This window comes from Tyto alba, unplaced genomic scaffold (assembly GCF_018691265.1).
Source record: "Tyto alba isolate M040663 unplaced genomic scaffold, T.alba_DEE_v4.0 Super-Scaffold_8, whole genome shotgun sequence".
Taxonomy (NCBI): Eukaryota; Metazoa; Chordata; class Aves; order Strigiformes; family Tytonidae; genus Tyto; species Tyto alba.
This window is the reverse complement of record NW_024881329.1, coordinates 16,531,133-16,553,980: the sequence shown is the minus strand read 5'-3', so window position 1 is coordinate 16,553,980 and position 22,848 is coordinate 16,531,133. Positions and strand designations below refer to the sequence as shown.

General features: G+C 39.2%; 1 protein-coding gene across 7 annotated transcripts in view; it reads left to right on the top strand.

Moving 5' to 3' along the window:
- Positions 1-22,848, top strand: part of NAV2 (neuron navigator 2) — a 410,112-nt gene that overhangs the window by 259,232 nt on the left and 128,032 nt on the right. For 4 of the 7 annotated variants that reach the window (XM_033006875.2, XM_033006874.2, XM_033006871.2 and 1 more), the window contains exons 4-6: positions 9,363-9,435; positions 16,871-17,138; positions 21,973-22,130. In XM_033006875.2, coding sequence (XP_032862766.2) covers positions 9,363-9,435; positions 16,871-17,138; positions 21,973-22,130 — 499 coding nt within the window. Of the gene's footprint in view, positions 1-9,362; positions 9,436-16,870; positions 17,139-18,663; positions 18,733-21,972; positions 22,131-22,848 lie in introns of all 7 variants that reach the window. The other 3 variants (XM_033006873.2, XM_033006869.2, XM_033006872.2) reach the window with 1 other exon arrangement.

Sequence of the window (22,848 nt, the reverse complement as noted above, 5' to 3'; positions counted from 1 at the left end):
AAAGTCTAGAAAAATAATTGGGTTTTTCCATGCCTGTGTTTTATGTAAAATTATGACATAAATATACCTTTTATGCAATACTCTGCAAACACATATCTTCTTGCTATGTTTTGCATAAGTGGGAAAAATGGGAAATTGTGGATGAAAGCCTTTAACTTCCCTTGTATTAGGAAGTACACAATACATGAAACTCGATTCTTGGCAAGGCCATGTGAGGTGCAGCAGATTGTATTAACTTCACCAAGATTCTGTAGGTGTTGAATTTGGTACCATGAGCAAAAATTGTGCTAAGACTAAATTCTGTGTGGAGTCTGTTGAGGATAATTTATGGTTTTTATTCAAGGTTAACATTGTGAGCCTTTTCTAACTAAGGAAAAAAAAGGTTATATTGGTTTGAGGACAGATGGCAGTTAAAAATTCAATTATTCTTCTCCTTTCTGGGAAATGAATTCTTTTTCTGCAACCTGTAAAGAAAACTCTGTAGTCTTCCAAAATGGCAGCAAAATTACAGTAAGCTGAGTTTAAAGCTTAGATTGATAACAAAAGCTATCTGTTCATGTTTCCATAGTTTAATTCTGTTTTAATTTTGGTTTGCTTTCTCAACAGAAACCTCATTGTCTGCTGCACTGCTTAAAAACAGTAGAGTGAAACTATATATTAAACAAGAATATGACAAAATTGTCTGTGAGGTTTGTGATGTAAGAATAAAAGCTGTTTGTATGGCAATTTCTTCTGGTGCCTAGGTCTTTGCTTCTTTTTATAGGATATGTAGTACTAAGCCCTTCACTCTTGAATATTTGAAACAGATTGTAGCTTTTACAAAGGATAAAGACTGCCAAGAGAAATACACTTTTTGTCTACGTGTCTTGTCAAAGATCTTTGATTTCCAGCCATTGCTTATACACTGTGTGATAAAGGCTATTTTAATTAATTTCTCTGTGAAGGTAATACCAAGAGAATTTTGATCTTTTGTGTTTTTTTTTTTTTTTATGTAGGATTATTTTTATCTATTTAAGCAGTAGTATTGTGCTTGCACTAAGTAATTATACATGAGAATTTCAGTAGGAGATGTTATCCAGGATCCAGGTGCAAGGAAGGAGGGGGCACATATGTGTTGGTGTCCCTCCAGCCACCGGAATAAATCCGTTGGGAACAGGTGAAGCTGTGACCCTCAGGATCCAAGACATAAGTGTACACGTCAGCCAAGAGGCAGAGGGTATCGTGCGCTGGGAGCGGGCTGCGGAGATAGCTCCCTTCCCATGGGTCTTTTTTAGAAACAAACAACTGTCAAGGACAATACTGCAAGAGGTACTTCATGTGACACAGCCATGAGGTGACCGTTACCGCTCCTTTACTTGTGTGTATTTGAACAAATGAAACCAGATCATTTGCCGATGTACTGTCATCTCACTTTCAGTAACTGAGAATCTGTAATTTACTTGCATTACTTAAAATAAATTTTTGATTGCTAGGTTATTTTCATCATCAATCATTTAATAGAGTGCAGCAGTATTAATACAAAACTTTTTGCTGAGGAGAAAGCTCTTTGCGATTAAACTGTTCCGTGTAGTTCTTTCTAGATGAGTTTCATTACATTCTGGATTCCTTCTGCAAATTCAAGTTAATAATATAAAGAGCCTTCAACGTTTGAGGTAGTATTTTCTCAAATACATTGGTGTACAAGAGACATTGAGTGGTTTTAGTGTCAGTCCTTCCTTTTAAGGAGTTATGATCTTTTAAAAATACTGGGTCTTGTAGAATTCAAGGATGTTTTGGGAACAAGTCCGTCTTCACTAGATGTTTATCATATTTTACATTTAATCACAACTGCAGAGCACAACACTAGAAACACAACTTCCAGTCTGGAAGCCACAGATAGAAAAATGTCTTGTGCAAGCAACCAGGGCAGGTGGAAATGAAGCATTCATGGGACTCGTTACTCTCCTTGCTATGTAGCATAACTATATATATCTATAACTATATATACATATACAGTTAGTGTGGTATGTGCTAAAATCTAGTCCAGTTTCTACTGAGACCAGTGAGGAGGTTTCATCTATATCCTAACGTAATGATTCTCCAGAGTCAGGGTACTCTGATATTTGTTTTGCAAAGTTGAACTTGTTGCTTAACAAATCGCAGTTTACGATTTATATTTATGAAATATCTCAAATTACGCACAAATTTTCCACTTCAACTTTTCAAATATGTTGAAGGTATTTACTGAAAAGCTGATCCAAAAATAATATTTCATAGGATATTTTTTTAAAGAAATTATGCTTTTTTTTTTCCACAGGAGAGTTTCACTTTTTAATAAATAGACCTGAAAAAAACATGAAAGTCTCTATTTCAGAATAAACTAGGAAAATTTCTACAACCCTTCCATCTGCCTCTTGCAGACCAGATTAACTTTGGCAACGAGCCTTGTGAGTCACACAAGATTGCCCGAAACCATTCACAATGCAAGAATGCCCTTTGGATATGCTCTTTGATGTGATTAGAAATCTTGTTCATGATGAATCAGAGCTTTCTCTGTGGTGCTTACTGCCCCCATTTCTATTTATATGAAGCATGTTGTGAGTGAATATTAAATATTAACAGCATATTGTAAAGTAGAGAAATTCTATGTGTCCCGTTATTTCCAGAAGAAGATCCAAGATGCAGGAATGCTAAGGTTTTACCCAGGGTCACAGAGGATGGGATGCAAGAGATGAGGCTGAGTCTAGTTCTGCAGTCTTAGCATTTTACCCAAACTGTTCTTATCTTTAAAAACCCTGAATAATGTAGTTGTCATGGAGAGGGTCAATTCTTGACATACATGTAGGAACACTGTACCCATGATAATAGATCTTTGTTTCTGGGGCTAGATCTGTTACAACCTGGCTCCAGAATACGGATTAGCTTCCTTTACCCTTATGTTACATCTGTTATTTAATTTCTAAGATATCCACCAAGTTCTGTTAAAATCCTGATGCAGTTTTATTCCCATAGCCAGAAGCAGCATATGCACATATGGAGAAACATTATTTTCTTTAAAAAAAAGATACGTATTGATTGGGATAGCTACCAATGAAGTTGTATTCTAAACAAAGCAATAGTAGTTAGTATTTGTATACTTATGGGGGAAATGGAATTTGCAATTTTGCCTTGGTATTTCTTATGTATAATTATATCTGAGAAATAGTGCACAAGACATTATCTGAGGGGAGGACCCCCCTCCCCCAAAACTTCTCCAGGGTTTTAAGGATTGTCAATGTAATGACTTAAGATTTTAAGACCCTTTCTAAACTTTATGATATAAAAATATTGAGTGTAAAAGCTTGATTTGAAAATACAAGGAATACATTTTGCCTTAAGAAACAGCTTGCTGAAAACAGCTTGTCTTAAGCTCTTTTCTTGTTTTCTATGTTGTATGTGAGCTCTGCTGGAATATTATAATAGGCTTAGTGTAACTTTAAAAAATATCACGTGAAATCAATCTTCTTTTTCCTCCTTTGACAACTAGTATACTGGCCATAACTTGGAGCCTCAAGTTAAATGGAAAGCACTGGTTTCAATAGAAGTGGTGGGGTTTCTGGATAAGCTCATAAAAACGCCACATCTATCACTGTAGAAGTTGGGCGCAGAGGCTTGCATCATAACATGAGAAAATTCCCATGGTTTCTAAGTGGAGGAACCTACAGTAAGTTTAATTCTGATTTTTCTTTGAGAAAAACGTATCTATCTGTAACAAAGGCAGCACTAGTTATAATTTACCCTGTGTATTTGATTTGGCAGAGTTGGATGGGTAGCTTGGGCTGTAGACAGTTTCCATATTCACAGATCATAGTATCACAGAATGGTTTGGGTTGGAAGGGACCTTAAAGCCACCCCCCTGCCACGGGCAGGGACACCTTCCAGCAGCCCAGGGTGCTCAAAGCTCTGTCCAACATGGCCTTGAACCCTTCCAGGGAGGGGGCAGCCACAGCTGCTCTGGGTACCTAGTGCCAGCACCTCACCACCCACCCAGGGAAGAATTTCTTCCTTATATCTAATCTAAATGTACCCTCTTTCAGTTTAGAACTGTTACCCTCATCCTATCCCCACACCCCCTGATCCAGAGTCCCTCCCCACCTTTCCTGTCCCCCCTTTAAGCCCTGGGAGGCCGCTCTGAGGTCTCCCCGGAGCCTTCTCTTCTCCAGGCTGAACCCCCCCAACTCTCTCAGCCCGGCCTCCCAGGGGAGCTGCTCCAGCCCCCCCAGCATCTTCGTGGCCTCCTCTGGCCCCGCTCGAGCAGCTCCGTGTCCTTCTGCTGTTGGGGGCCCCCGAGCTGGCCCCAGCACTGCAGGGGGGTCTCCCCAGAGCGGAGCAGAGGGGGAGAATCCCCTCCCTGGCCCTGCTGCCCCCCCTGCTCTGGATGCAGCCCGGGGCACGGCTGGCTTTCTGGGCTGTGAGGCGCCTATTGCTGGCTCACAAGATGTTTTTCCAGCCACTGGTACCTCCAGTGTGTCAGGTGTGTTCTATTCTGCTCATACAGGCCAGGGCATGTTTCCTAGGTCCTTTTCTTTCTAGCCCTGATAAGAATAGAAGTTGAAATTGCTATTACATGACAAGTGCGAAAACTTGTGTGGGTTGAGTGGTCAATGTTGTTGGAAATGCATAATTAATGTAAGCTATGTTTGCGAATAGAGAGAAATCTGAGTAATATACCTGAGAATGTATCAGTGGAATGAAAATTAAATAAGTGTGTTCTGATCCACACATAAGAATTCAGTGAAGCTGTAAAATTTGTGTGTACTTGGTTTTCATATCTGTAGAAGTTAGGAATGAGGAATGTGCTGGTTGGTTGGGAGTGAAAACAGTAATATGCAATGATGTCTTTTACAAAAGTACTTAGAAATAAGTAAATATGTGTGACCACTAGCTTTTAATCTTGCTTTTCAAGCAAAAGACTGATGGTCTTAGTGGAGTAACAAAGCAATGGTGGCTGCTCTGGTGTTTGGAAGTTAAGCATGTGCAATACTTCTTAGCTATGATACTTTTGCCAGTTAGCAAATGCCACACATGGTAAGAGGAAATTTTCAGGCCATTGACTGAAACATGCCTTTTGTTTCTGTGAATGTGAGAACGGGAGTTGTGACACTTGTTTAATTCTATGGGGTTTTATTTTTTCTTATAATCTCCTAATTAAAGGAGAGGAGGAGGAGGAGCCCCCAGAGGCAGGCAGCCCCTCAGGTAGGGGCTCAGCAGTCCTTGGTTGGCACTAAGGGACCTTTCAGAATAAATACCAATCGTATAGGGTGTGGGACTGATAATCTGCCTTGATAGTTGACTATACCTGTAATAGTTTAGATGTAGGAGTTCAAAATGACAAATTCATTTGATGCTTTTGGCCAGGAGGTATAACAAGGCAAGGCTCAGTTTTGCATGCTCCCGGTAACATGTCAGAGTGAGATAATCACTGTGAATGTCTGTCCTTGGTTTTCCTTCTCCTTTTGCACAGCTTTACCCTACTTTGGGTAGGTGGTAAATGAGAGCATCCAACTGCCATCTTTCCTCCTTTGCTTCTGCTGTGTTAAACTTTGCGGGCAAAGCAAATAAATCAGGATTGTCAGCCAAAAAACAATTGTAGATCACAGTGAAAAAGAAAATATACGCTCCCCTTTGGCAAATCCAGTCTTTTCACATCTGTTTAAAGGGTTTAAGGAATATGTGGACTTGGCCAAGAAAAGGCTCGGGGAGTCTCAGTGACGATTGCTGCTGAGTACTGTAATTTCAAGGAGGCAGCTGACTTTGTGTTGGAAGTCAGCACAGTACAGGGTCATTAGGTCTTTGCTTAGCTGAGATCTATCCAGGAATTTAATTTCTTTCCTAGGTACACACATCTAAATGGTTTAAGTACCATGCTACTACCTCAGAATAGCTAGATAACTCCAACCCTGTATGCACTGAGTGATCTTTCTCCATAAAAAAAAAATATTTGCAGATGATAAATAGTTAGTTCTTACGTTAATACCAGGATGGCTGGAGACAGAATCCTTCCCTGGAGCTTTTATAGGTGAAATTCATTAGATGTTACGCAGTTGGAAATGCTTATCTTTAAACAAGCAACATGATTTCTGATGTATTAGACTAATTCAACCAAGCTTAGGGTTCTTCACTCAGGCCAGTGGCCACAAAACAGTATTCACACCTTAAGCTATTTGCCATATGAAGATTTCAGTAGCTTTTTTATCTTTGTTTTTTACAATAAGAAGAATCATTGATTGCTTCCCTCACGCATCCCAACATCACTGTCTTCCTTCTTGGCACCTCAGAGGGTTAGAGACAGCTCCTTGGTTGAGCTTTTGTCTCTTACGAGACTCCAGAGTGCTGAGTGAGTGTGAGCCCTGTTCCACTGGGGCTGCATAGCAGTCACAAAACACTTTAATGTGGGCCACTAGCCAGTCACTGTGTGGGAAGCACCCTGAATTTCAGTCAACAAGTTTTAATCGTTTCACCTATAGACTTTCATTCTGCGTTTCACTCCTTTCTTGAATTTCCCCAGATTTCTTTCTTTTTACTTTTCAGACTTTTTCCTTCAAAATCAACTAATTGCTCATCTTCCTGTCATTCTGCCATGCAACGTTATTAGGATCACAGATGATACTGTGTAAATGTTAACAGAATCACTGATGCTATTTTATCCATGAGTTGTATTTTTTAGTGAATTCTTTGTATGTGAGATGCTGTACATCCCTGTAGGATCTTATCATAGTACTTAATTTTCTGAATGTAAGAGTTTTGCTTTTGCAAGCCTCTGTTATTGCCACTTTATCTCATCATGCCTGGCTTTAAGTACTGCAATAGGATGTTTTTCTGTTTCTATAATGTTTTGATTCTTATGAGTTCTTGTCTATAATGCACTGTAGATTTTTGACAGTCCATGTCCTGTAATCTTTTTTCTGCATTTTGTATTACTCTTTTTTTTTTTTTCCTGATTTTTTTTCCATATCAGTATAGTACCAAAAAGCCCGTTTCTCAGAGCCTTTAGCCAGGCATTAGAACTAGTGCAGCAATGTCCCCGTTTGTTCTTTTATAAGGCAGTGAGGTCCAGGTCGCTCAACCTCAAACCTTAGTGCTCTGATGGGGATCATCCATTAGTCTGGGAACAGAAGCCATACATCTTCAGTGGCTAAAATGCTTAGCAAAAACTGTGGCTTTGTCCCAGGGAGGAGGTGGTAGTGATTTTAAGGGGGGCTCTTTGAATCTGAATTGGGTCTGCAATGAGCATGAGATTCGGAAATCAGCAGTGAGGAACTTGCTATCCAGAAGTAAATCTTAATCCTTTGGTCACTCTGTCCTGGAGCAGAGTTTGAGCAAAGATGGGAAGAGAAGCAAAGCTGGACTGAAAGAGCTAATTCGAGTTTCTACAACTGCAAATCTGGACTGGAGATGAGATATTGCTTATCTTTACTCACTAACCTAAGTAATCCACCTTATTAGGAGAAGTCAAATCTATCCACAGCTGTGAAAGGCTAGAAATGTTCTTGGAATGATGAAGACTTGTTAAGTGCAGGTGGTAGAAATGGATTAATGCTCTTGCGTGGTGTTTATTCTTGAAAAGGTGAACTTTGGCTTTCCAGCGAGGTCCCAAATCACCTCAATAAAAGAGCTGTGTTGAAAACTTAAAAGGGTTGTTGAACACTGAGGAAGGAAACAGGTAGAGATTGAGTGTTTTATCATATTAAACTGTGGATAAATGAACCTTTGAACTGCACCCTGGTACAGGCTTTAAGGTCTGAACATTTCAGGAAATGTATTCTTTGGTATCTATATGGGTTTGGAAGTATATAGTATACTCAGTGTACTGTATACTTTGATGTAGTTAGTATATCTCAAAGTCTAATGAGGTTGGTAAAAGCTTTGAGTATGTCAGTGTTTATAATTGTTGAAATCACAGTTAAGTAATGCCAATAACTCTTTCCCCTGATAAAAGAGAATGTTTTTATTGTCATATTTATAGACAATAAATGAAAGTACCTTGAGAGAAATCCATGCTGGAGGTTTTCTGGCAGCTTCCCTAGCAGTTTTTTATTACTTGGAGAAGGACAGGAAGTGCCTGTCAGGTGCTGGGAGCTCAGCCTCCGGAATGCCACACAGCCCTCACATGTATTTTTCAAGGGCAGGCAGGAGCTGACAGGGAAGCTGGATCTTTCATGTCCTTTCTGATGTCTCCAAACTTCACAGAAGAAAGGTAGTTATGTGAGAGCAAGTATGGGGATTGGTGTCTGCCTATCTCCTTATCCATATGAAGTGGAAGCAATGTTTGGTTGCGATGTTTTGGGAATGAATAAATTAATGTTTGCAAGATGTTCAAACATGGACACCCTATATTATCACTTAGTGATTACCATAATAAAATAAAAAATTGCTTAATGATATTGTCTACAAGTCTTCTGTGTAATCCCACATGAAACATGGTATTTCCTAAAATATTCCTTGCGGCTTCTTGAGGTATCTAAGCTTAGGCTTGTCCATAGAAGTGCTGTGGTCCTGGGGGGGATGGCATCTCTACATGTTCTGAATAAGACAGCAGAGCTTTGGTGGTAGCTTGGTGGGAAACTAGGCATGAGGCTACTGCAAGATCTCTGTTGTGATTTTGAGATACAGGGGAAGGAATGCCTAACTTGTCCAAACTGTCTGGGCTTCCCTTTGTTTGGCAGGATTTGAGTCTGGTCTGTATGTAGCAGCTGTAGTCAGTAACAGTCAGACTTGTTGTGCAGAAGACCCTACTTGGACAAAATTAGTTTTATTCTGGGTAGTTTAATGCAGTTGTACCATCTCTCTGGAGGGCAGGATTTGCCCCACAGTGAGTAACCAGAGTTGTCTGTCATTTCTGACATGTGGAGGATGTCACGAGTGACCGTTTTTTGGAGTCCAGCTGGGGTTTCCAGTTACAGTTTTTATATTTGACTGCTTTTGTGGCTGGAAACTTTTGCCAGCTGTTACCTTAAGAGCAAGTGGCAATCTGCCTTCTCAAGCAAATGTGGCCTCCATGTTTATTTTCGGTTTCATGTTTGTTATACTTAACGTAGGTTAAAAATCCTGGCATAACATCCTTGACCCTTTAGTAAGATACGTAGCGATATTTTTTTCATTGTTAGAGTATTAAATAACTTGCTTCATGCAAGTACAAATAACAGAAAGTCCTGACCTGTGTAATATGTCATCAATTGAGGACCTTAGTAACTGTTTCATATTATGGTTTCCACATAATGAGCAAAGGGACTTTTTGTGTGATACAAAGCCTGAGTGCAGTAAAGGGTGGTGGGAGATGAAAGTAAACAATTATTACAATGCATTTTCTTTTTGTGTCTCTCTGTTTGTTTGTTCTTGAACAGATTGAAAACATAGATGCGTGCCTGAGTTTCTTGGCTGCTAAGGGAATTAACATACAGGGGCTGTCAGCAGAAGGTGAGTCAATCAGTTGTTTAAAATTTAATTTAAAATGAGCAACCTGAATTACTGATTGTGATCATAACCAGCACATTGAGTGTAATGGAAGATTAATATGGATAATTTAAACTTCTGACAGTTTTTACTTCTTTTTTACCCATTGCAGTATGAAAGGTAGATAAAATACATATCTAGTCTCCACACAGCTGACTTGTAAAAACAATCCATGAGACTGAAATAGAATGCAATTGCTTCTTTGTTTCTTTCTCTTAGAAAACAGAAATTTCTCATATAAGTTCTATAATTGGCACACTGATCAGAGTGTAGATTATTTAAAGAAAACTGCTGGCAGTTGTTTGCCTTTTGAGAGAGCCTCATTCTTCAATTATTCTCTTACCCAAAGAAGTATCCTTATTTCTTTTGTTTTTTAAAGAAAGATTTTTTTTTAAAGTTTGTTTCCAAATGCACAAAATGATAAAATCCAAATGTTTTGAACCAAAACAAGAAGTAAGACATTTTGACCTCTAATTTATTACTCTGCTTTTGAATAGCACCAGAATTTTTCCGAAAACCAAACATGACTCAGCGTGCTATATTCCTTTATGCCAGTGCATGATATATGTCAGGATGTATGATACCTTTTGGCTCAGAAGCTGTTTAACTGCTGTCTTACTAAGAGATCAAACAGATTTTTGTCATCCTCAGCACCAAATTTCACTTAGGCTTTCATTTAAATAAGCTGGAAAAGCAACTGGGTTCAGCAGCTGCTGAGGCAAACTTCAAACATATATCTCCTTCAGTGCTTCACAGAGCAAGTAACTGGATGTGTGGCACTGAATTTAGATTTGGTGACTAAGTCTCTTTGCAAAGGCAGTTTTGGGGAAGGGGTTATATCATCAAATCCTGCACATATATTTACTTGTGTGTGAATAACTTAATTGCCTGTATGTTTAAAGCTTTGTTTTCTTCCTCTGGAGGAATCCTATAGCTTGAACAAGGAAGGTGAGAAAGGATGTGTATGTACAGTGGGCTGACCCTGGTTAGCAGCTACACGCTGGAGAGAACAGAAAGAGCAAAAGTGAGACGATTTTTGTGTCAAGATAAAGATAGTTTGGTGAGTGAAGGAAAGAGGAAGAGAAAAACAAAACAAGAGATGCAAAGGCCATCGCTCACCACCTCTCACAAGCAGAGGGATGCCCAGCCAGTTTCTGAGCAATGGCTACCTCCCCGCCACCCATCTCAGTGTTTATTGCTGGACATGATGTCCTGTGCCATGGGATATCCCTTTGGTCAGCTGGGGTCAGCTCTTCATCTTGTGTCCCCTTCCGAGCTTCTTGCCCACCCCCAGCCTGCCCACTGGGGGAAGGCAGCCTGGGAGAAAGAGAAAGGCTTGATGCTGTACAAGTATTGCTCAGCAATAGCGAAAACATTGCTGCCTCAGCAACACTGATTTTGTCACAAATCCAAAACCCAGCATCATGCACTTTGTGATCATGATTTGTAGTCTTAGCTGAAATACACTTTCCCTTATGGACAGTAAATGATGTTTATGAAATGTATGCCAGGTGAGCACTGTGGATTAACTTTATGGTGAAACCGTCATTTTATATACAAATATTACATTTTAAAATATTACAAAAGGATAAAAACTTCCATAAAATTACTATAAAATTAAAGCTTTTAATTTTAGAAAACTGTTATGAAAAATTATAATTTTAAATTACCTTTTGACAATTTGCAAAATTGCTTAAAGAATTCCTTGCTGTATTTGAAAGGAAGCCACCTACCTCACCCTAGTCTGTGAGATCTTACAAGCCACTTGAAAATGTGTATTTGAAATGTAAGCTTGAAGTGGTATGTAAGCATGGAGAGCAAAGTAGCAGATATTTAGTACACATTGTTCTAACCTTCTGTTACCACAACTAGTAAGAGAAGAGGAGGCTGAAGATTAACTATCTTTTTCTGTGGTGTATCCTTAAGTTGGGTTAGAACACAAATAACAAGCATTTTCCTCAAAAGAGAAGCTTTAATATGGTCAACCTGAGTATTGCCTGCATTATATGCCTCGATAGCTGTTATAATCAGAAGGATTCTCATGTCAAGAAAAGAAAGTATAAGATAAAACTTCTATCAGTAGAAAGTTTGTTTACCAGGAAATGGTTAAAAAGAAAATGCAACCGATTGTGTTGTAAAAGTCAATTTCAACCTTGATGTGATATGTAAATATTGTAAAAATATAATAAATTTCACATTATTTACCTGTCTTGATACAGTGCAAAATCTGAGAAAAATAGCAGATTACTTGATGAGAAAACTGTCTGGGTGTGTAAGTTGGCAGCATTGCGTTGTTCATGCTGGGGAGGGGACAACATGATTAATGTTCATTGCCCTCTCGCCAAATCACAAGTCAGACTCAGCAGGATATAGGTTATCCCATGGCTTCGCTGGTATTTTATTTATTCTTTTCTTGTACACTGTTTCCAAATTAACATATTAAATCATATGGAAGCTAGGAAGAGACCAGTAATGTTTGCTGCCAACATATGAGTGAGAACACTTACTGTCTTCACCAGTAACATTGAAGGAAAAGAGTGACAGCTAGAGAGGGGAAGGGAAGGAACGTTTTTTGTAAAATGAAATTAAAAGACTTGAATTCAACAATGAACTCCATTTCTGTTCTTAGTCACTCCTTAACTGTGCTGAGGAAGGAGGAGGAAGCTCAACAAGAGAGAAGACAGAGTCACTCAAAATGAAGTGTGCCGTAACCAAACAAGCCAGTGTTTCTGTGCAAGTTGCCAAGACCTGCTAGGTCAACTGCAAATAACTTTGTTTACTTCACTGGCAGATCCTCATCTAGGAGGAAGGAGAAGACTGTGATTGCTTCCAAATGGGAATAAACATTGAAGTCTCTCCCGGGTTGCTTGAGAACATGTATTTTTCAGTAGTACAGTTTTAGTGTGGAGGGAAGTTCATGATTCAAAACTGGAATTTGGGTGACTTCTGAATGTTTAAATAATTTGCGACTTCATGTGTCATATACTTCCAGTACCAAAAAATCCTGCTTTGATATGTATGTGCCACTTAAACATAGTTGTTTTTTATGGATTTATGCAGCGAAGTTGCTAAGGATCTGCAATCACTCATGATGACCATAGCATGCTAGACAGACCTCCTTGCCCAGCAACACAGAGCCAAAAAGGCATTCCCTTCTCCAAGATTTTTTAAATCCTAAAATCTCCATCTGTAGTTACTAAAGAAAACTGAAGGGACACTGAAAAATTCCTTTCTTGCTGCAGTTTTTTATTGTCCATCGCTTTCGGGTGTCTCTTCATACCCACAGTCTTCTAGTTATTTCCACACTGAGCTGGGTTTTAGACTCCTGGAATTGCAGCTGCCCAGCCAAGCTTGCCCTCCTTCACACAATATCTCCTTGCTGTCAAGATTTTGAAGATTATGGAAAACATAAATGTGCAGTAGAAACTCAAATTGATGTCATAGATAGCAGCTTTACCTCTTCTGGGTAACAGCTTAGCTGGATAATGATCAGCTGAACAAATCGTGAAACCATAAAGTTATGAAAGAAAACATCTTGCTGGACTTTGGAACAACCACAATTCAGCTTAGGCTTTTCCCTCGGAAATGGCATTTGTGCTTCTGTGAGTAAATGTGTTTGAGTGTACACACTCCGCAGTACTGCAGTTCCTCCATCTTAGGTCCTTTAGGTCCTTTCCAGTGTCAAGGTGGAATTTTTGTTTCCACAGCACAAATATCCTCCAGTTCTATTTTAAGCATATCTGAGTAGGGCACTCGCCATGCTGTCAGATTTTGATGATACCACACTGAGTACAGTTATGTACAGTCTTCAAAAAATGTCTCTTTAATTATCAAAAAATGCCTGCAGATATAGTGTGTGTGGTGGGAATTAATTCCTTCTTGCATTTTGCTTCCTTATTTCTATGAAATTCCCAGTATTGTTCATATTCAGATCATATTCCTCAGTAGAATCTACAGAATTCATCCCAGAGATGTTTTGGTAACTTCGGATCCCTGAAATTAATTTAGAGCACCATCAGCCTAGAGCATGTGCTGGCTGGGGTTGAGTCTGTCTGTACTTCTTCATCTGTCCTGGATCAGCTGTGAAGTATACCTACTTCTCAACACTTGGTCTTAAATTCAGACCTGCTTGTAGCTGTTTTGTTCCTTCCCTCATCTCCCATCATTCACTGGGAACCAAATTTCCAACTTTTATTTTTTTATTTTGTTCTGTTCAGCAAACCAACTTGCCTCGCCTCTTAAAGGAACTAAGGAGGGTTGATGGGGACTGCGTGCAGAATCCCTCAGTGATCATCTATAAGAGGCTTGTGCAAACAGAGCAGACACCTACTATCTTTACAGTTGAATAGCATGTATATATGACAGCCCTATTTTCTGTCAGGATAGATGCAAGCTAAGGAATGGGCATTGATTCTTAATTTGTATTTCTGCTAGCTGGCCAGGTTGGCTAACTAGTCTAGTCCATGCAATCTGATTCTGCTTTTTTAGTCCCACATGTCTTACAGGATCAGATAGAAAATAAGCTTTACAGAAGCAGATGCAAACAAGCTTGACTTAATAGCAGTGATAGACCATTTTTCTTCTTCATTCATTTGCTTTGATCTGCATTCTGTACACAATGAGTAGTTTATGATTTGTAGAAATTTCATTCACAAGTGTTAGAGAAGTCTAGTAATGACATTTCCCTAGTATATCTATCCAGCAGACCTTTCATTTCTTTCCTTTTTTTTTTGTCCTGAACTGATTTTTTTTTTTTTTTTTTCCTAATTTCCACCAAGTCTTGTGTATTTTTATGAAGACAGAGAAGGGTGATCGGCTCGCTACTGTGGTGGAAGCTTCAGCTCTAGGGGAAACAAGCAGCAGCAGAGATATTCCAGGATGGAAATTTCCAAAGGATAGATTTGTGGGGGGTTTTCTGAAAACTGAATTCCAGTTTCCTCTCAAATGTCTAGAGTGTTTGTTTCCAATATACAAGACAAGTCATATTTGGCTCCAGATTTAAAATGGGTGGGTGATGGGCTTGTCCTTATCTAAGATAATATGCGTATTTAAACTGACACATGGACTGGAGGCGACTTAAAGCAGGAAGCAGTTGAGACTGCACTGATGGGCAGAGCACAGTTAAGGTTGAAGTACTCAGTGAAATACTCTTTTTGTACAAAGTGCAGGGGCAAACTGCCAGGCAAATTACCTCAGTCTAGCTTTAAGATAAGAGAAACAGAACTACCTCTGAAAGTGCCATTTGAAATATTTTGCTTGAAATCCAGAGGGAAAGAAACTGCCTCTTTTGAAACTCATGAAAGGTGTTTTTCTTTAGATGACTATTTTTTGGTCACCTTAGAAAAATATCAAAAGCAGGTTGCTCTTCTGATAAATGCAGCAGAAGACGGACAGCCGTAGAAAGCAACACGTTTTAGGTGGGTTATTGTTATAATTGCCTGTCACTTCACATGGAAATCAAGCTCTATCCAATTGTGTATATCTTTGCTCAGTTTAAATGTGCAGACCCATGGTAATTTCTTCTATCTTCTGGCCCGTATTTGTGCAGTTAAGCTTCCCAGTGCCTCTGGGTCTGTTTAGTTATGCTTTGGCCTCTGATTAAGTACTACTTTCCTTACAATTCCCAACAGTAATTTGAGTTCTTTACTGAAGATAAGAAGATCCTTCAGACTGTGTTTTGCTGTCTTTTGTGTCTGTTTTACTTTATTGTCTACTTCTATTCCTGTCCTCCCTAGCTAAACACGGGCAGTTTGGAGAAGGAACTGGCCTGATGCAGATGCTGTTGGCTGTGGGAGAAGGCTGGGTTTGTGGCATGACACTGCATGGGAGCAAGGGTGGAGTGGGAAAAGAGGGAACAGGCAGGGTTTATCAGGACCCCATTGTCCAGGAAGAGACTCAAAATGGCTAAAAAACCCAAAAGAAGACAGAAAATGACTGTTACAGGGCCCTGGGATTGATAATTATTTAAACAAGGGAATGGAGGCAGTGATGGGAGAAAGCACTGGTGGAGGGGCCGGACTGCAGGGAGGAAAAAATGGGTTGGGAAATTCAGTCAAGAAGTTGGAAAGAAAAGGAAAGCAATATCCTGGGTCTGGGTGTCTGGGTGATGACCAGGACCACTTAGATAAGGTCTAGGAGTCTCTGAGGAGGTGGGCATGGGCCAAAACAAAATCAAGGAAGAAAGTAAATTAGATTAGTGGCTAGGCAGAAGGGGTGGACTGAGGCACAGGTTCAACAAGGGGACTAAAGCTGGAAGCTGATAAAGAAAGGGAAACAAAATTTTTAAGCCATGAGCCTGAGATTTGCTGGGTAAAGGGCTTGGGGTTAAGAACAGAAGCTTGTTACACAGCAAAGATGAGCAGTGTGAGCGGAATTGTGGCTGGGGGAGGAAATGAAGGATAGAGCAGGGCCCATTACAAAGTCACAGAAACAGTTCAGCCGGAACTGGGAACAGAAATTAAAATTCTCATTCTCACCTGTGTGCTTGGCCGCTGTGTTGCTGCATGTCCTTTTCTTCCCCTCTTGCAATAATCCACATACAGGGATTTAAAAGCATAGGGCAACAGGAAGTTTTATTAGTTCAAGTGGTCTGTATAGTGCATGCAAAAGCTTAGCTGTTTGATATAGCTTTTTCAATTTAGGAAATTAAACATGCTAAATAAGTCATGCACATTATTAAGACGGTCTGCAAGATGGAATTGGTGCTCTTGCATATTATGATACAGCAGTTAACTGCATGTTCTGATACATGTCTTCATCTTTGTACTGCTGTTTGGTTTTACATTTTCACATTTAGTTACTACACAGAAGAACAGGGTGACTTGTAGGAATTGAAATGTTTATTCATTCACACTCAACCTATCCTCAGGTACTTTGAGCATCCATTCTTTATTGGCTTGTGATAGTATCACACTGGTAATTATCTGTTTTAATACAGCTATTTCACCCAATAATCGTATTTTCTAGTACAAAACTTGAATCAGATTTTCTTAGTGAAAACAATTAGTCTGATATTCCAGAGATTATATAATACTGTGTGATAGAAATCATTTAGTCTGCTGTTGTTAATAAACTTATTGTGGGGCTCTGGGGTTTTTTTAGTTACTTCAAAGGAACTATATAAAGGACTATCTTTTTAAGCACACTGGCATTAATGCAGACTACAGCAGAAACGTGAGACATCATGCAGTCACTGCAGGGGAGAAATTAGTTATTTGTTTGTAGTTGGTGCTCACTGGTAATCAGCTGTAATGCCGATTAGATGTGCAGAAAGCCTGTCGTATCCTAAAGGATCTGAGTTCAGGCGGCGTTGTGGAGAGCCCACTGGCTGACCTGCTGTACTGGCCGGGAGAAAAAAAGACTGCTGACTGCTGACTGACTTCTGAACGTTGCCTTACAGAAATCAGGAATGGGAATCTGAAGGCCATCTTGGGCCTTTTCTTCAGTTTATCTCGATACAAGCAACAGCAACAGCAGCCACAGAAACAGCAACCACACCACCATCCGTCCCAGCAGCCTCCCTCAGTACCCCAGCAAGGAGGGCCTCCATCCCAGTGCCAGGCCGGGGTACTGCAGCACCAGGTACCGGCCTCGCCCCAGCCTCCGTGCCAACTGCCCCCTCAAGCTGCGCAGCAGCAGTTCAAAGCACAACCAGAAATGCAGTCCAGGTGGGGAAATTTCCTTTAAGTTGTTTCTTCCTTTCGTTGTTTATTTCTTTTTTTCGTCTTGTTAAAGGTCTTCAAAAGCCAAAGAAACTTCTTTCGTTAGTTCTACTCTAGAATAAAGAGTGTGTCAGAAATTGAATGCTGGGTAGCAGTTGACTTCAGGCCTTTGGAAATCAAAACAGATGTGCTTAAATACATTCTGAGTGCTGGAAATACACAGTCCAATGCACGTGTAAAATACCTGCTAGACCAAGTACCCACAATGTTTTATAAGGATGTTTTTCTCAGTATTCCTTTTGCTTCTTTCTACTCACAAAGCACATGTATTGTTGCCATTACAGAATATATACTTTGGGCATATGAAAACCAACTTTGGTTCTCAGCTTGCAAGAATTTCAGTCCTCACTAAGAAGTGGAAGGCTCTGACAGTGACAAAAGAAATAGAGCTTGTCAGAGCTGGTCACAGTCAACATCAAATCTAGGCTTATTGGTCAAAAATAATATGCTACTGGCTTACATGAAAAATAATTTCCACAATTGCTGTTTATTGGCACTCCTAGATCAGAATATGGATAAATAGAGGGTGTCTTTGTCCCCTGAATGACTTCAATCCTAGAGTGCTCTTTCCAGATTAGAATAAAAGCAATTTATGAAGGCAGTACCACCATGCGTGCATGTACAGCCTTCTGCTTGTCTGGCCCTTCCACTGCTAAGAGTGACGGATTTAGCAGGGATAAGTGCGCAGGAGTAAAGGCTGAAGCCATATCTGCACAGTTACTGAAGTATGAAGGCTATTTTTTTAAAAATAAATACCTCAAATTATGTTAAGGCTTATTTGTATTAAAATAACGCATATTAAGGTGAGCACTAGCTTAAGTGCTGCCTTATGAGGTATACAAACAGTTTAAAGGAGGCCTTCCAAGTGAAGCTACTGAGAGCTTATTTGGTTTTTGCTTATGTCTTCATGAATCATGATTATTTTGGGTGAAAACAATGTTTTCATATAATTGAAAAACAGTGTTGCTACAGCATGTACAAACTTGTACAGGAAATAATTATTGTAAAACAAAGATATATTTGAATATTTTTCTGTGACTTTTCTGTCAAAAACATGCAGAGATGCATGGGACCACTTGATTTTTGCTTTGATATTTTAAATCCATTGTGCTGGATTTCAGAGAGTTTAAAAATATCCAACCTGAAGGCCTTAAATGCCATGTTTTCTTAGTCTATACTGAAGTGAAATTACTCAGATTGTGCATAAAAATGCATATAATAGAAGGCCGAGAGAAAAGAATGGGGTTTGGATGCAGAATTGCATGTTCATTACTCTATAAAAATTAATTAATTTCAGATTTTAGGAGTTTTGGCATAAAGTTAATTTAGGCAAGAAGCTTTTTTTTCCTGTGAAATTCATAAAAACATTCATTTTCCTCCCTAAAATTAGTTACTAACTTCAGTGGTTAAAAAAAAAAAAAAAGTTTCTTTGTTCAATGTTCTCTTCCACTTTTTCTTTCCTGTTGTACAGTGCATCTCCCAGGGACTCATCTCAAAGCAAAATCATCCGATTCACTCTTGGTCAGAAAAAGTCTTCTAGGTTAGCATTTCTTCATCTTCTGCAAAGCATGGATAATCCTTTTGCAATATTTCTGGATGCATGTTTAGGGTTCCTGTTGAAAATACTTTGTAACTAGGCATTTTACAAACAGCTGAAACCTGGAAGTGTTACATGGATTTTAATTTTTTTTTCTTTTTTGTTTCCAAGGTGTGGAATGCATTCTGGCCTACAAGAAAATAATTTTATTTTATATTTAATATTAATTTTCTTGTCCTTATGAGCTTTTGCTTTTTAGAACAAAACATGGTTCTGGGAGTTCTCTCCTCACTGTACACATCTATATTAGTTGTATTTAGATCTGCATTATTGAAACAACTAGTATCAGGCTATTGTCCTAGCAGTAAGTGGAGCATCATGTGAACTGTGCGAGGCCAAATGGCACTGTGTGGGGGTGTCTCATCAGAGCTGCGCTCCCCAGTGCTCTGAGGCTGAGCACATCTAATCTCCCTAAAACTGATTAATAGGTATTTCAGTCTATTTTTTCCTGAATCCCAGCATGACTTGCATGCCAGCTCATGTGACCATCCCATGTCAGTGAACATAAGGGTTTCTGTGTTATTAATTGGTTATTAATCATGTTTACTTTTACTACTGTTATATATTAAAATGTTTTACTATGAATTTTTATATAGTTATGCATTGATAAACTATACCATACCATTTTTGCTAAGCTTGGGAACTAGTACTTACGATTTGTATTCGGCTTGGCAAGTTTAGATAGATTACTAGTTTTGCTACATAATTTGGATTTATTTCCCTCATCTTATTTATTTTATGACAACAGTGAAGGTCTACAGTATAACCCCTGTTAAAATGTCCCATGTTTCCTTTTCATGTTCTCCTTTGATCATAATTACAACTTGACAGTTCATATTTGCCTAGAAGGGGTGCTGAAGTGCAGTAATGGAGAGCATTCTCTGAGCTCAGTACCTTTTCTCTCATAGCAAGAAGCTAGAAATATCTCCCCAAATCTGTTGTTATTTCCCCTAGAATTCACAGGCACTGCTATGAAATATCTTGGCCTAATAGCAAAAGCAGGAGCTTAAGATCAGTCAGTTAAACTACAGGGGGGAAAAAAGTCTAAGAGAAGTCATATCTTCTTCAAGAGTGTTTTTAGCATGTATGTTTTTTATTCTCAGTATGTTTTTATTGGCAGTGACGATACCAACTTGAATCGAAAACTTGTCACTTCTTGAGTGGTCACGTGGTTTGAGTAGCTTTATTTACTTTAAAATGTGGCAGATTTGTAGAACCTGTGTGGGTATGTGTGGGGAGTTTTTCCTACCCATCGGTACCAGAATGTTATCCCTTCCCTCCTGCCAAGCCCTGATAGAAAGCTACCCTCCCAGTACTGGGGGCTCCAGTAGCCTTCCTGCAGTGGTTGGCCTGTACTCACAATGCTTTATCATTGGGTAGAAACTTCCAGCTGAGGTCTCTTGTGTGTCCTTCTTACCTGTTGGAAACCTAGCTCATTTCCTATTGAGCAAAACAAACTCTTCATGAACTCTCTTGTCTTTGTGACTACCACATTCTCAAGAACAGCATTTGTCCCTGGTTTGCCCCTGCTTCTTCCCATGTAGTCTCCTCTACAGTGGATGAAGCATCTCTGGGGTGTTCTCATTTACACCTCGCTGCAATGATGAATATGTACAACTTTCTAACATGATGAGTATGTACAGCTTGTTGAAGAAGTCTGCATAAATTGAGGGGCTCGTCTAAAAGGCTTCAGCAAAGTCAACCTCAGAACCATGATGTGCTGTGGCAGATCTGTGGTGGTTTGAGTTTGTTAATTGATTTGGGGTTTTGTATTTGAATGATGCCCTTATGTCTTACCCTCCTTTGAGCTTTGAAAGCATGTGCATGCAGCTGCTGACATTTTTGCTCTTTCCCTTCATGTTTCCTTTCATATTTCCTATTTCTTCACTAGTCTTGGAGAAGCCAGTTTATATAGGAAGCCCTGCCGGACTCCTTCCTGGCTTCTCCTCCTTCCCAGAGGCACAATGATGATTTGGTTGGTTGCATACCCATTCTCTCTGACAACTGGGACTTCTTTATTTTAGCCTATTATTGACACAAGTTATTTAAGATGTTTAGACTTCTGTGTTTTACATAAAGAGGTTTTAAAGAGATTATACCATACAGAAGGTACAAAGACAGCAAAAAGTGATGCCTTCCAGTCCTGCTGTAGGTGACATGAACTGGTTCTATCTTTAAGTCTTTAAGGTGATATCCTTGCTTTTCAAAACAGTGAGTGTTCCAGTAACTCTCAGTGTGCATTTTGAGCAACTACCAAATCTTTTAATTTTTAGTATTTCATCTATTTGTAATGTAGAAATATGTGCTCATTAGTTCACAGAATACAGTATAATTATGGAAACTCTATGTATGAACTTTGACTCTGAAGGACTCAAGCACATATACTGTTCTAAGATACGATGCCAGTGGCTTTCCTAATTCTGTTGGGCTTCTTAGAAAAGTCTTCCCCCTCCCCTTTTGCCTGAAAAGCATGAAAGTACAAAATCCTAACTATGTTTTTTTCTAGGTAAGCAGCTAAATCTTGTAAATACAGGCCATGATAAGGGAATGCCGGAAGAGACTGATCCAGTTCAAACCAGAGGCTTATACCAGCTCACTGATAATATGGTTGTCCTAAGAGGGGCCACTTAAACTTTGTGTGATTTTTATAGGCTCAAATAATTAAACCAAGTTTAAGTTTCACTGGGTTTGGCTGCTAGGCTTTGTAGCTTTCAGAGCAGAGATGGGATATACTTCTCTGCAAGGGAAAAGGCAGCCATGCTCTGTCTCATTGTTACTTCCAAAATAAGGGTAGCCCTTACATGTCCATCATATAATAAAGTGTCCAGCCATCTAGTTTAAGAACAGCAGTGTCTCACTTAGTCTTAAACTTGTACCAGTGGTATTGCTCCACGGAATTTACTTGCAAATACTTCTGATTCACAGGATTTGTGGCAAATGACCATTAATTTCGGTTCAGGGAGGTTTTTTCCTGATGTAGAACAATTCAGACTGTAGCTTGTTTAACATATATTTTTAACCTAGGATGATTTTATGATTTGTTCTTATAAAAGAACAAAGATACTTACGGGTATATACTTGTGGTATTCATGCTTTTCTTTGCAGCTTATGCATGATATTCCATAGTTTCTTTCCAAGAGTATTTTTTAAATATATTTAATCCTATTGTAATTCTTTCATCAGACTTCCAGGCCCCACGACAAGAGTGTCCACTGCAGGCAGTGAGGCCAAGGCTCGTGGTTCTATCAGTGCCAACAATCGTCGCAGCCAGAGCTTTAACAATTATGACAAATCTAAGCCTGGACTTCCCCCTCCAACACCAACAAGTAGCAATGACAAAGGTAAGCACTTGAGATTTTGTCATCCTAGATTTTTCATAATAGTGGCTTCGTTCGGGGAAAACTGAACTTTACATTAAGCTCCAGAAGTTGTAAGACTGTCTCAAAGCTCTATGGCGTAAACACGACATTTACAATCCAAAAACCAGCTGGCTTTTCTTTAAAAAGGTGTAGTCCTCCTTTAATATAGCTGAAGTTGTGACTTGCTGTCCTAAAGGTACATGTAAAAAATATCTTTGAGAAAAACTGGTACTGCTGAAACATGTTTTTTCATTTTGCTTCAAGCACAGATAAGTGGGAGTGAATTAATCAATAAATAAGACATTTTGATGAGTATTTTGACAGGAATTGAAAAAGACCTCTGAAGATTTCTTCAATGTTTTTATATGATAAATAGTACCATTTGCTTTCCTTCCCTCCGCTATTGTAGAAGATCCTTTAAGTTACAAAAGCATATGATTTAAATCTAATTTCCTGGATCGCACAGCATAGGGTTTGAAGGCAGGAACATGTTTTGGTTTGATAAAAGTTGCAGTGAAACTGTGTCGATGGCAGTGCATCAGAAAAACTAAGTACTGTGTTCTGTCTGAAGTGGTGCTTTTTTGACTGACATTTGCTGACTTTGTGTCCGTTCACTAATCTAGTAATCTGACAGCATTCATTAGCTTGAGTTTGTCGCTCTGAGCTCTATAATGCAGCATTTACCATGGAGTTTTGGGGG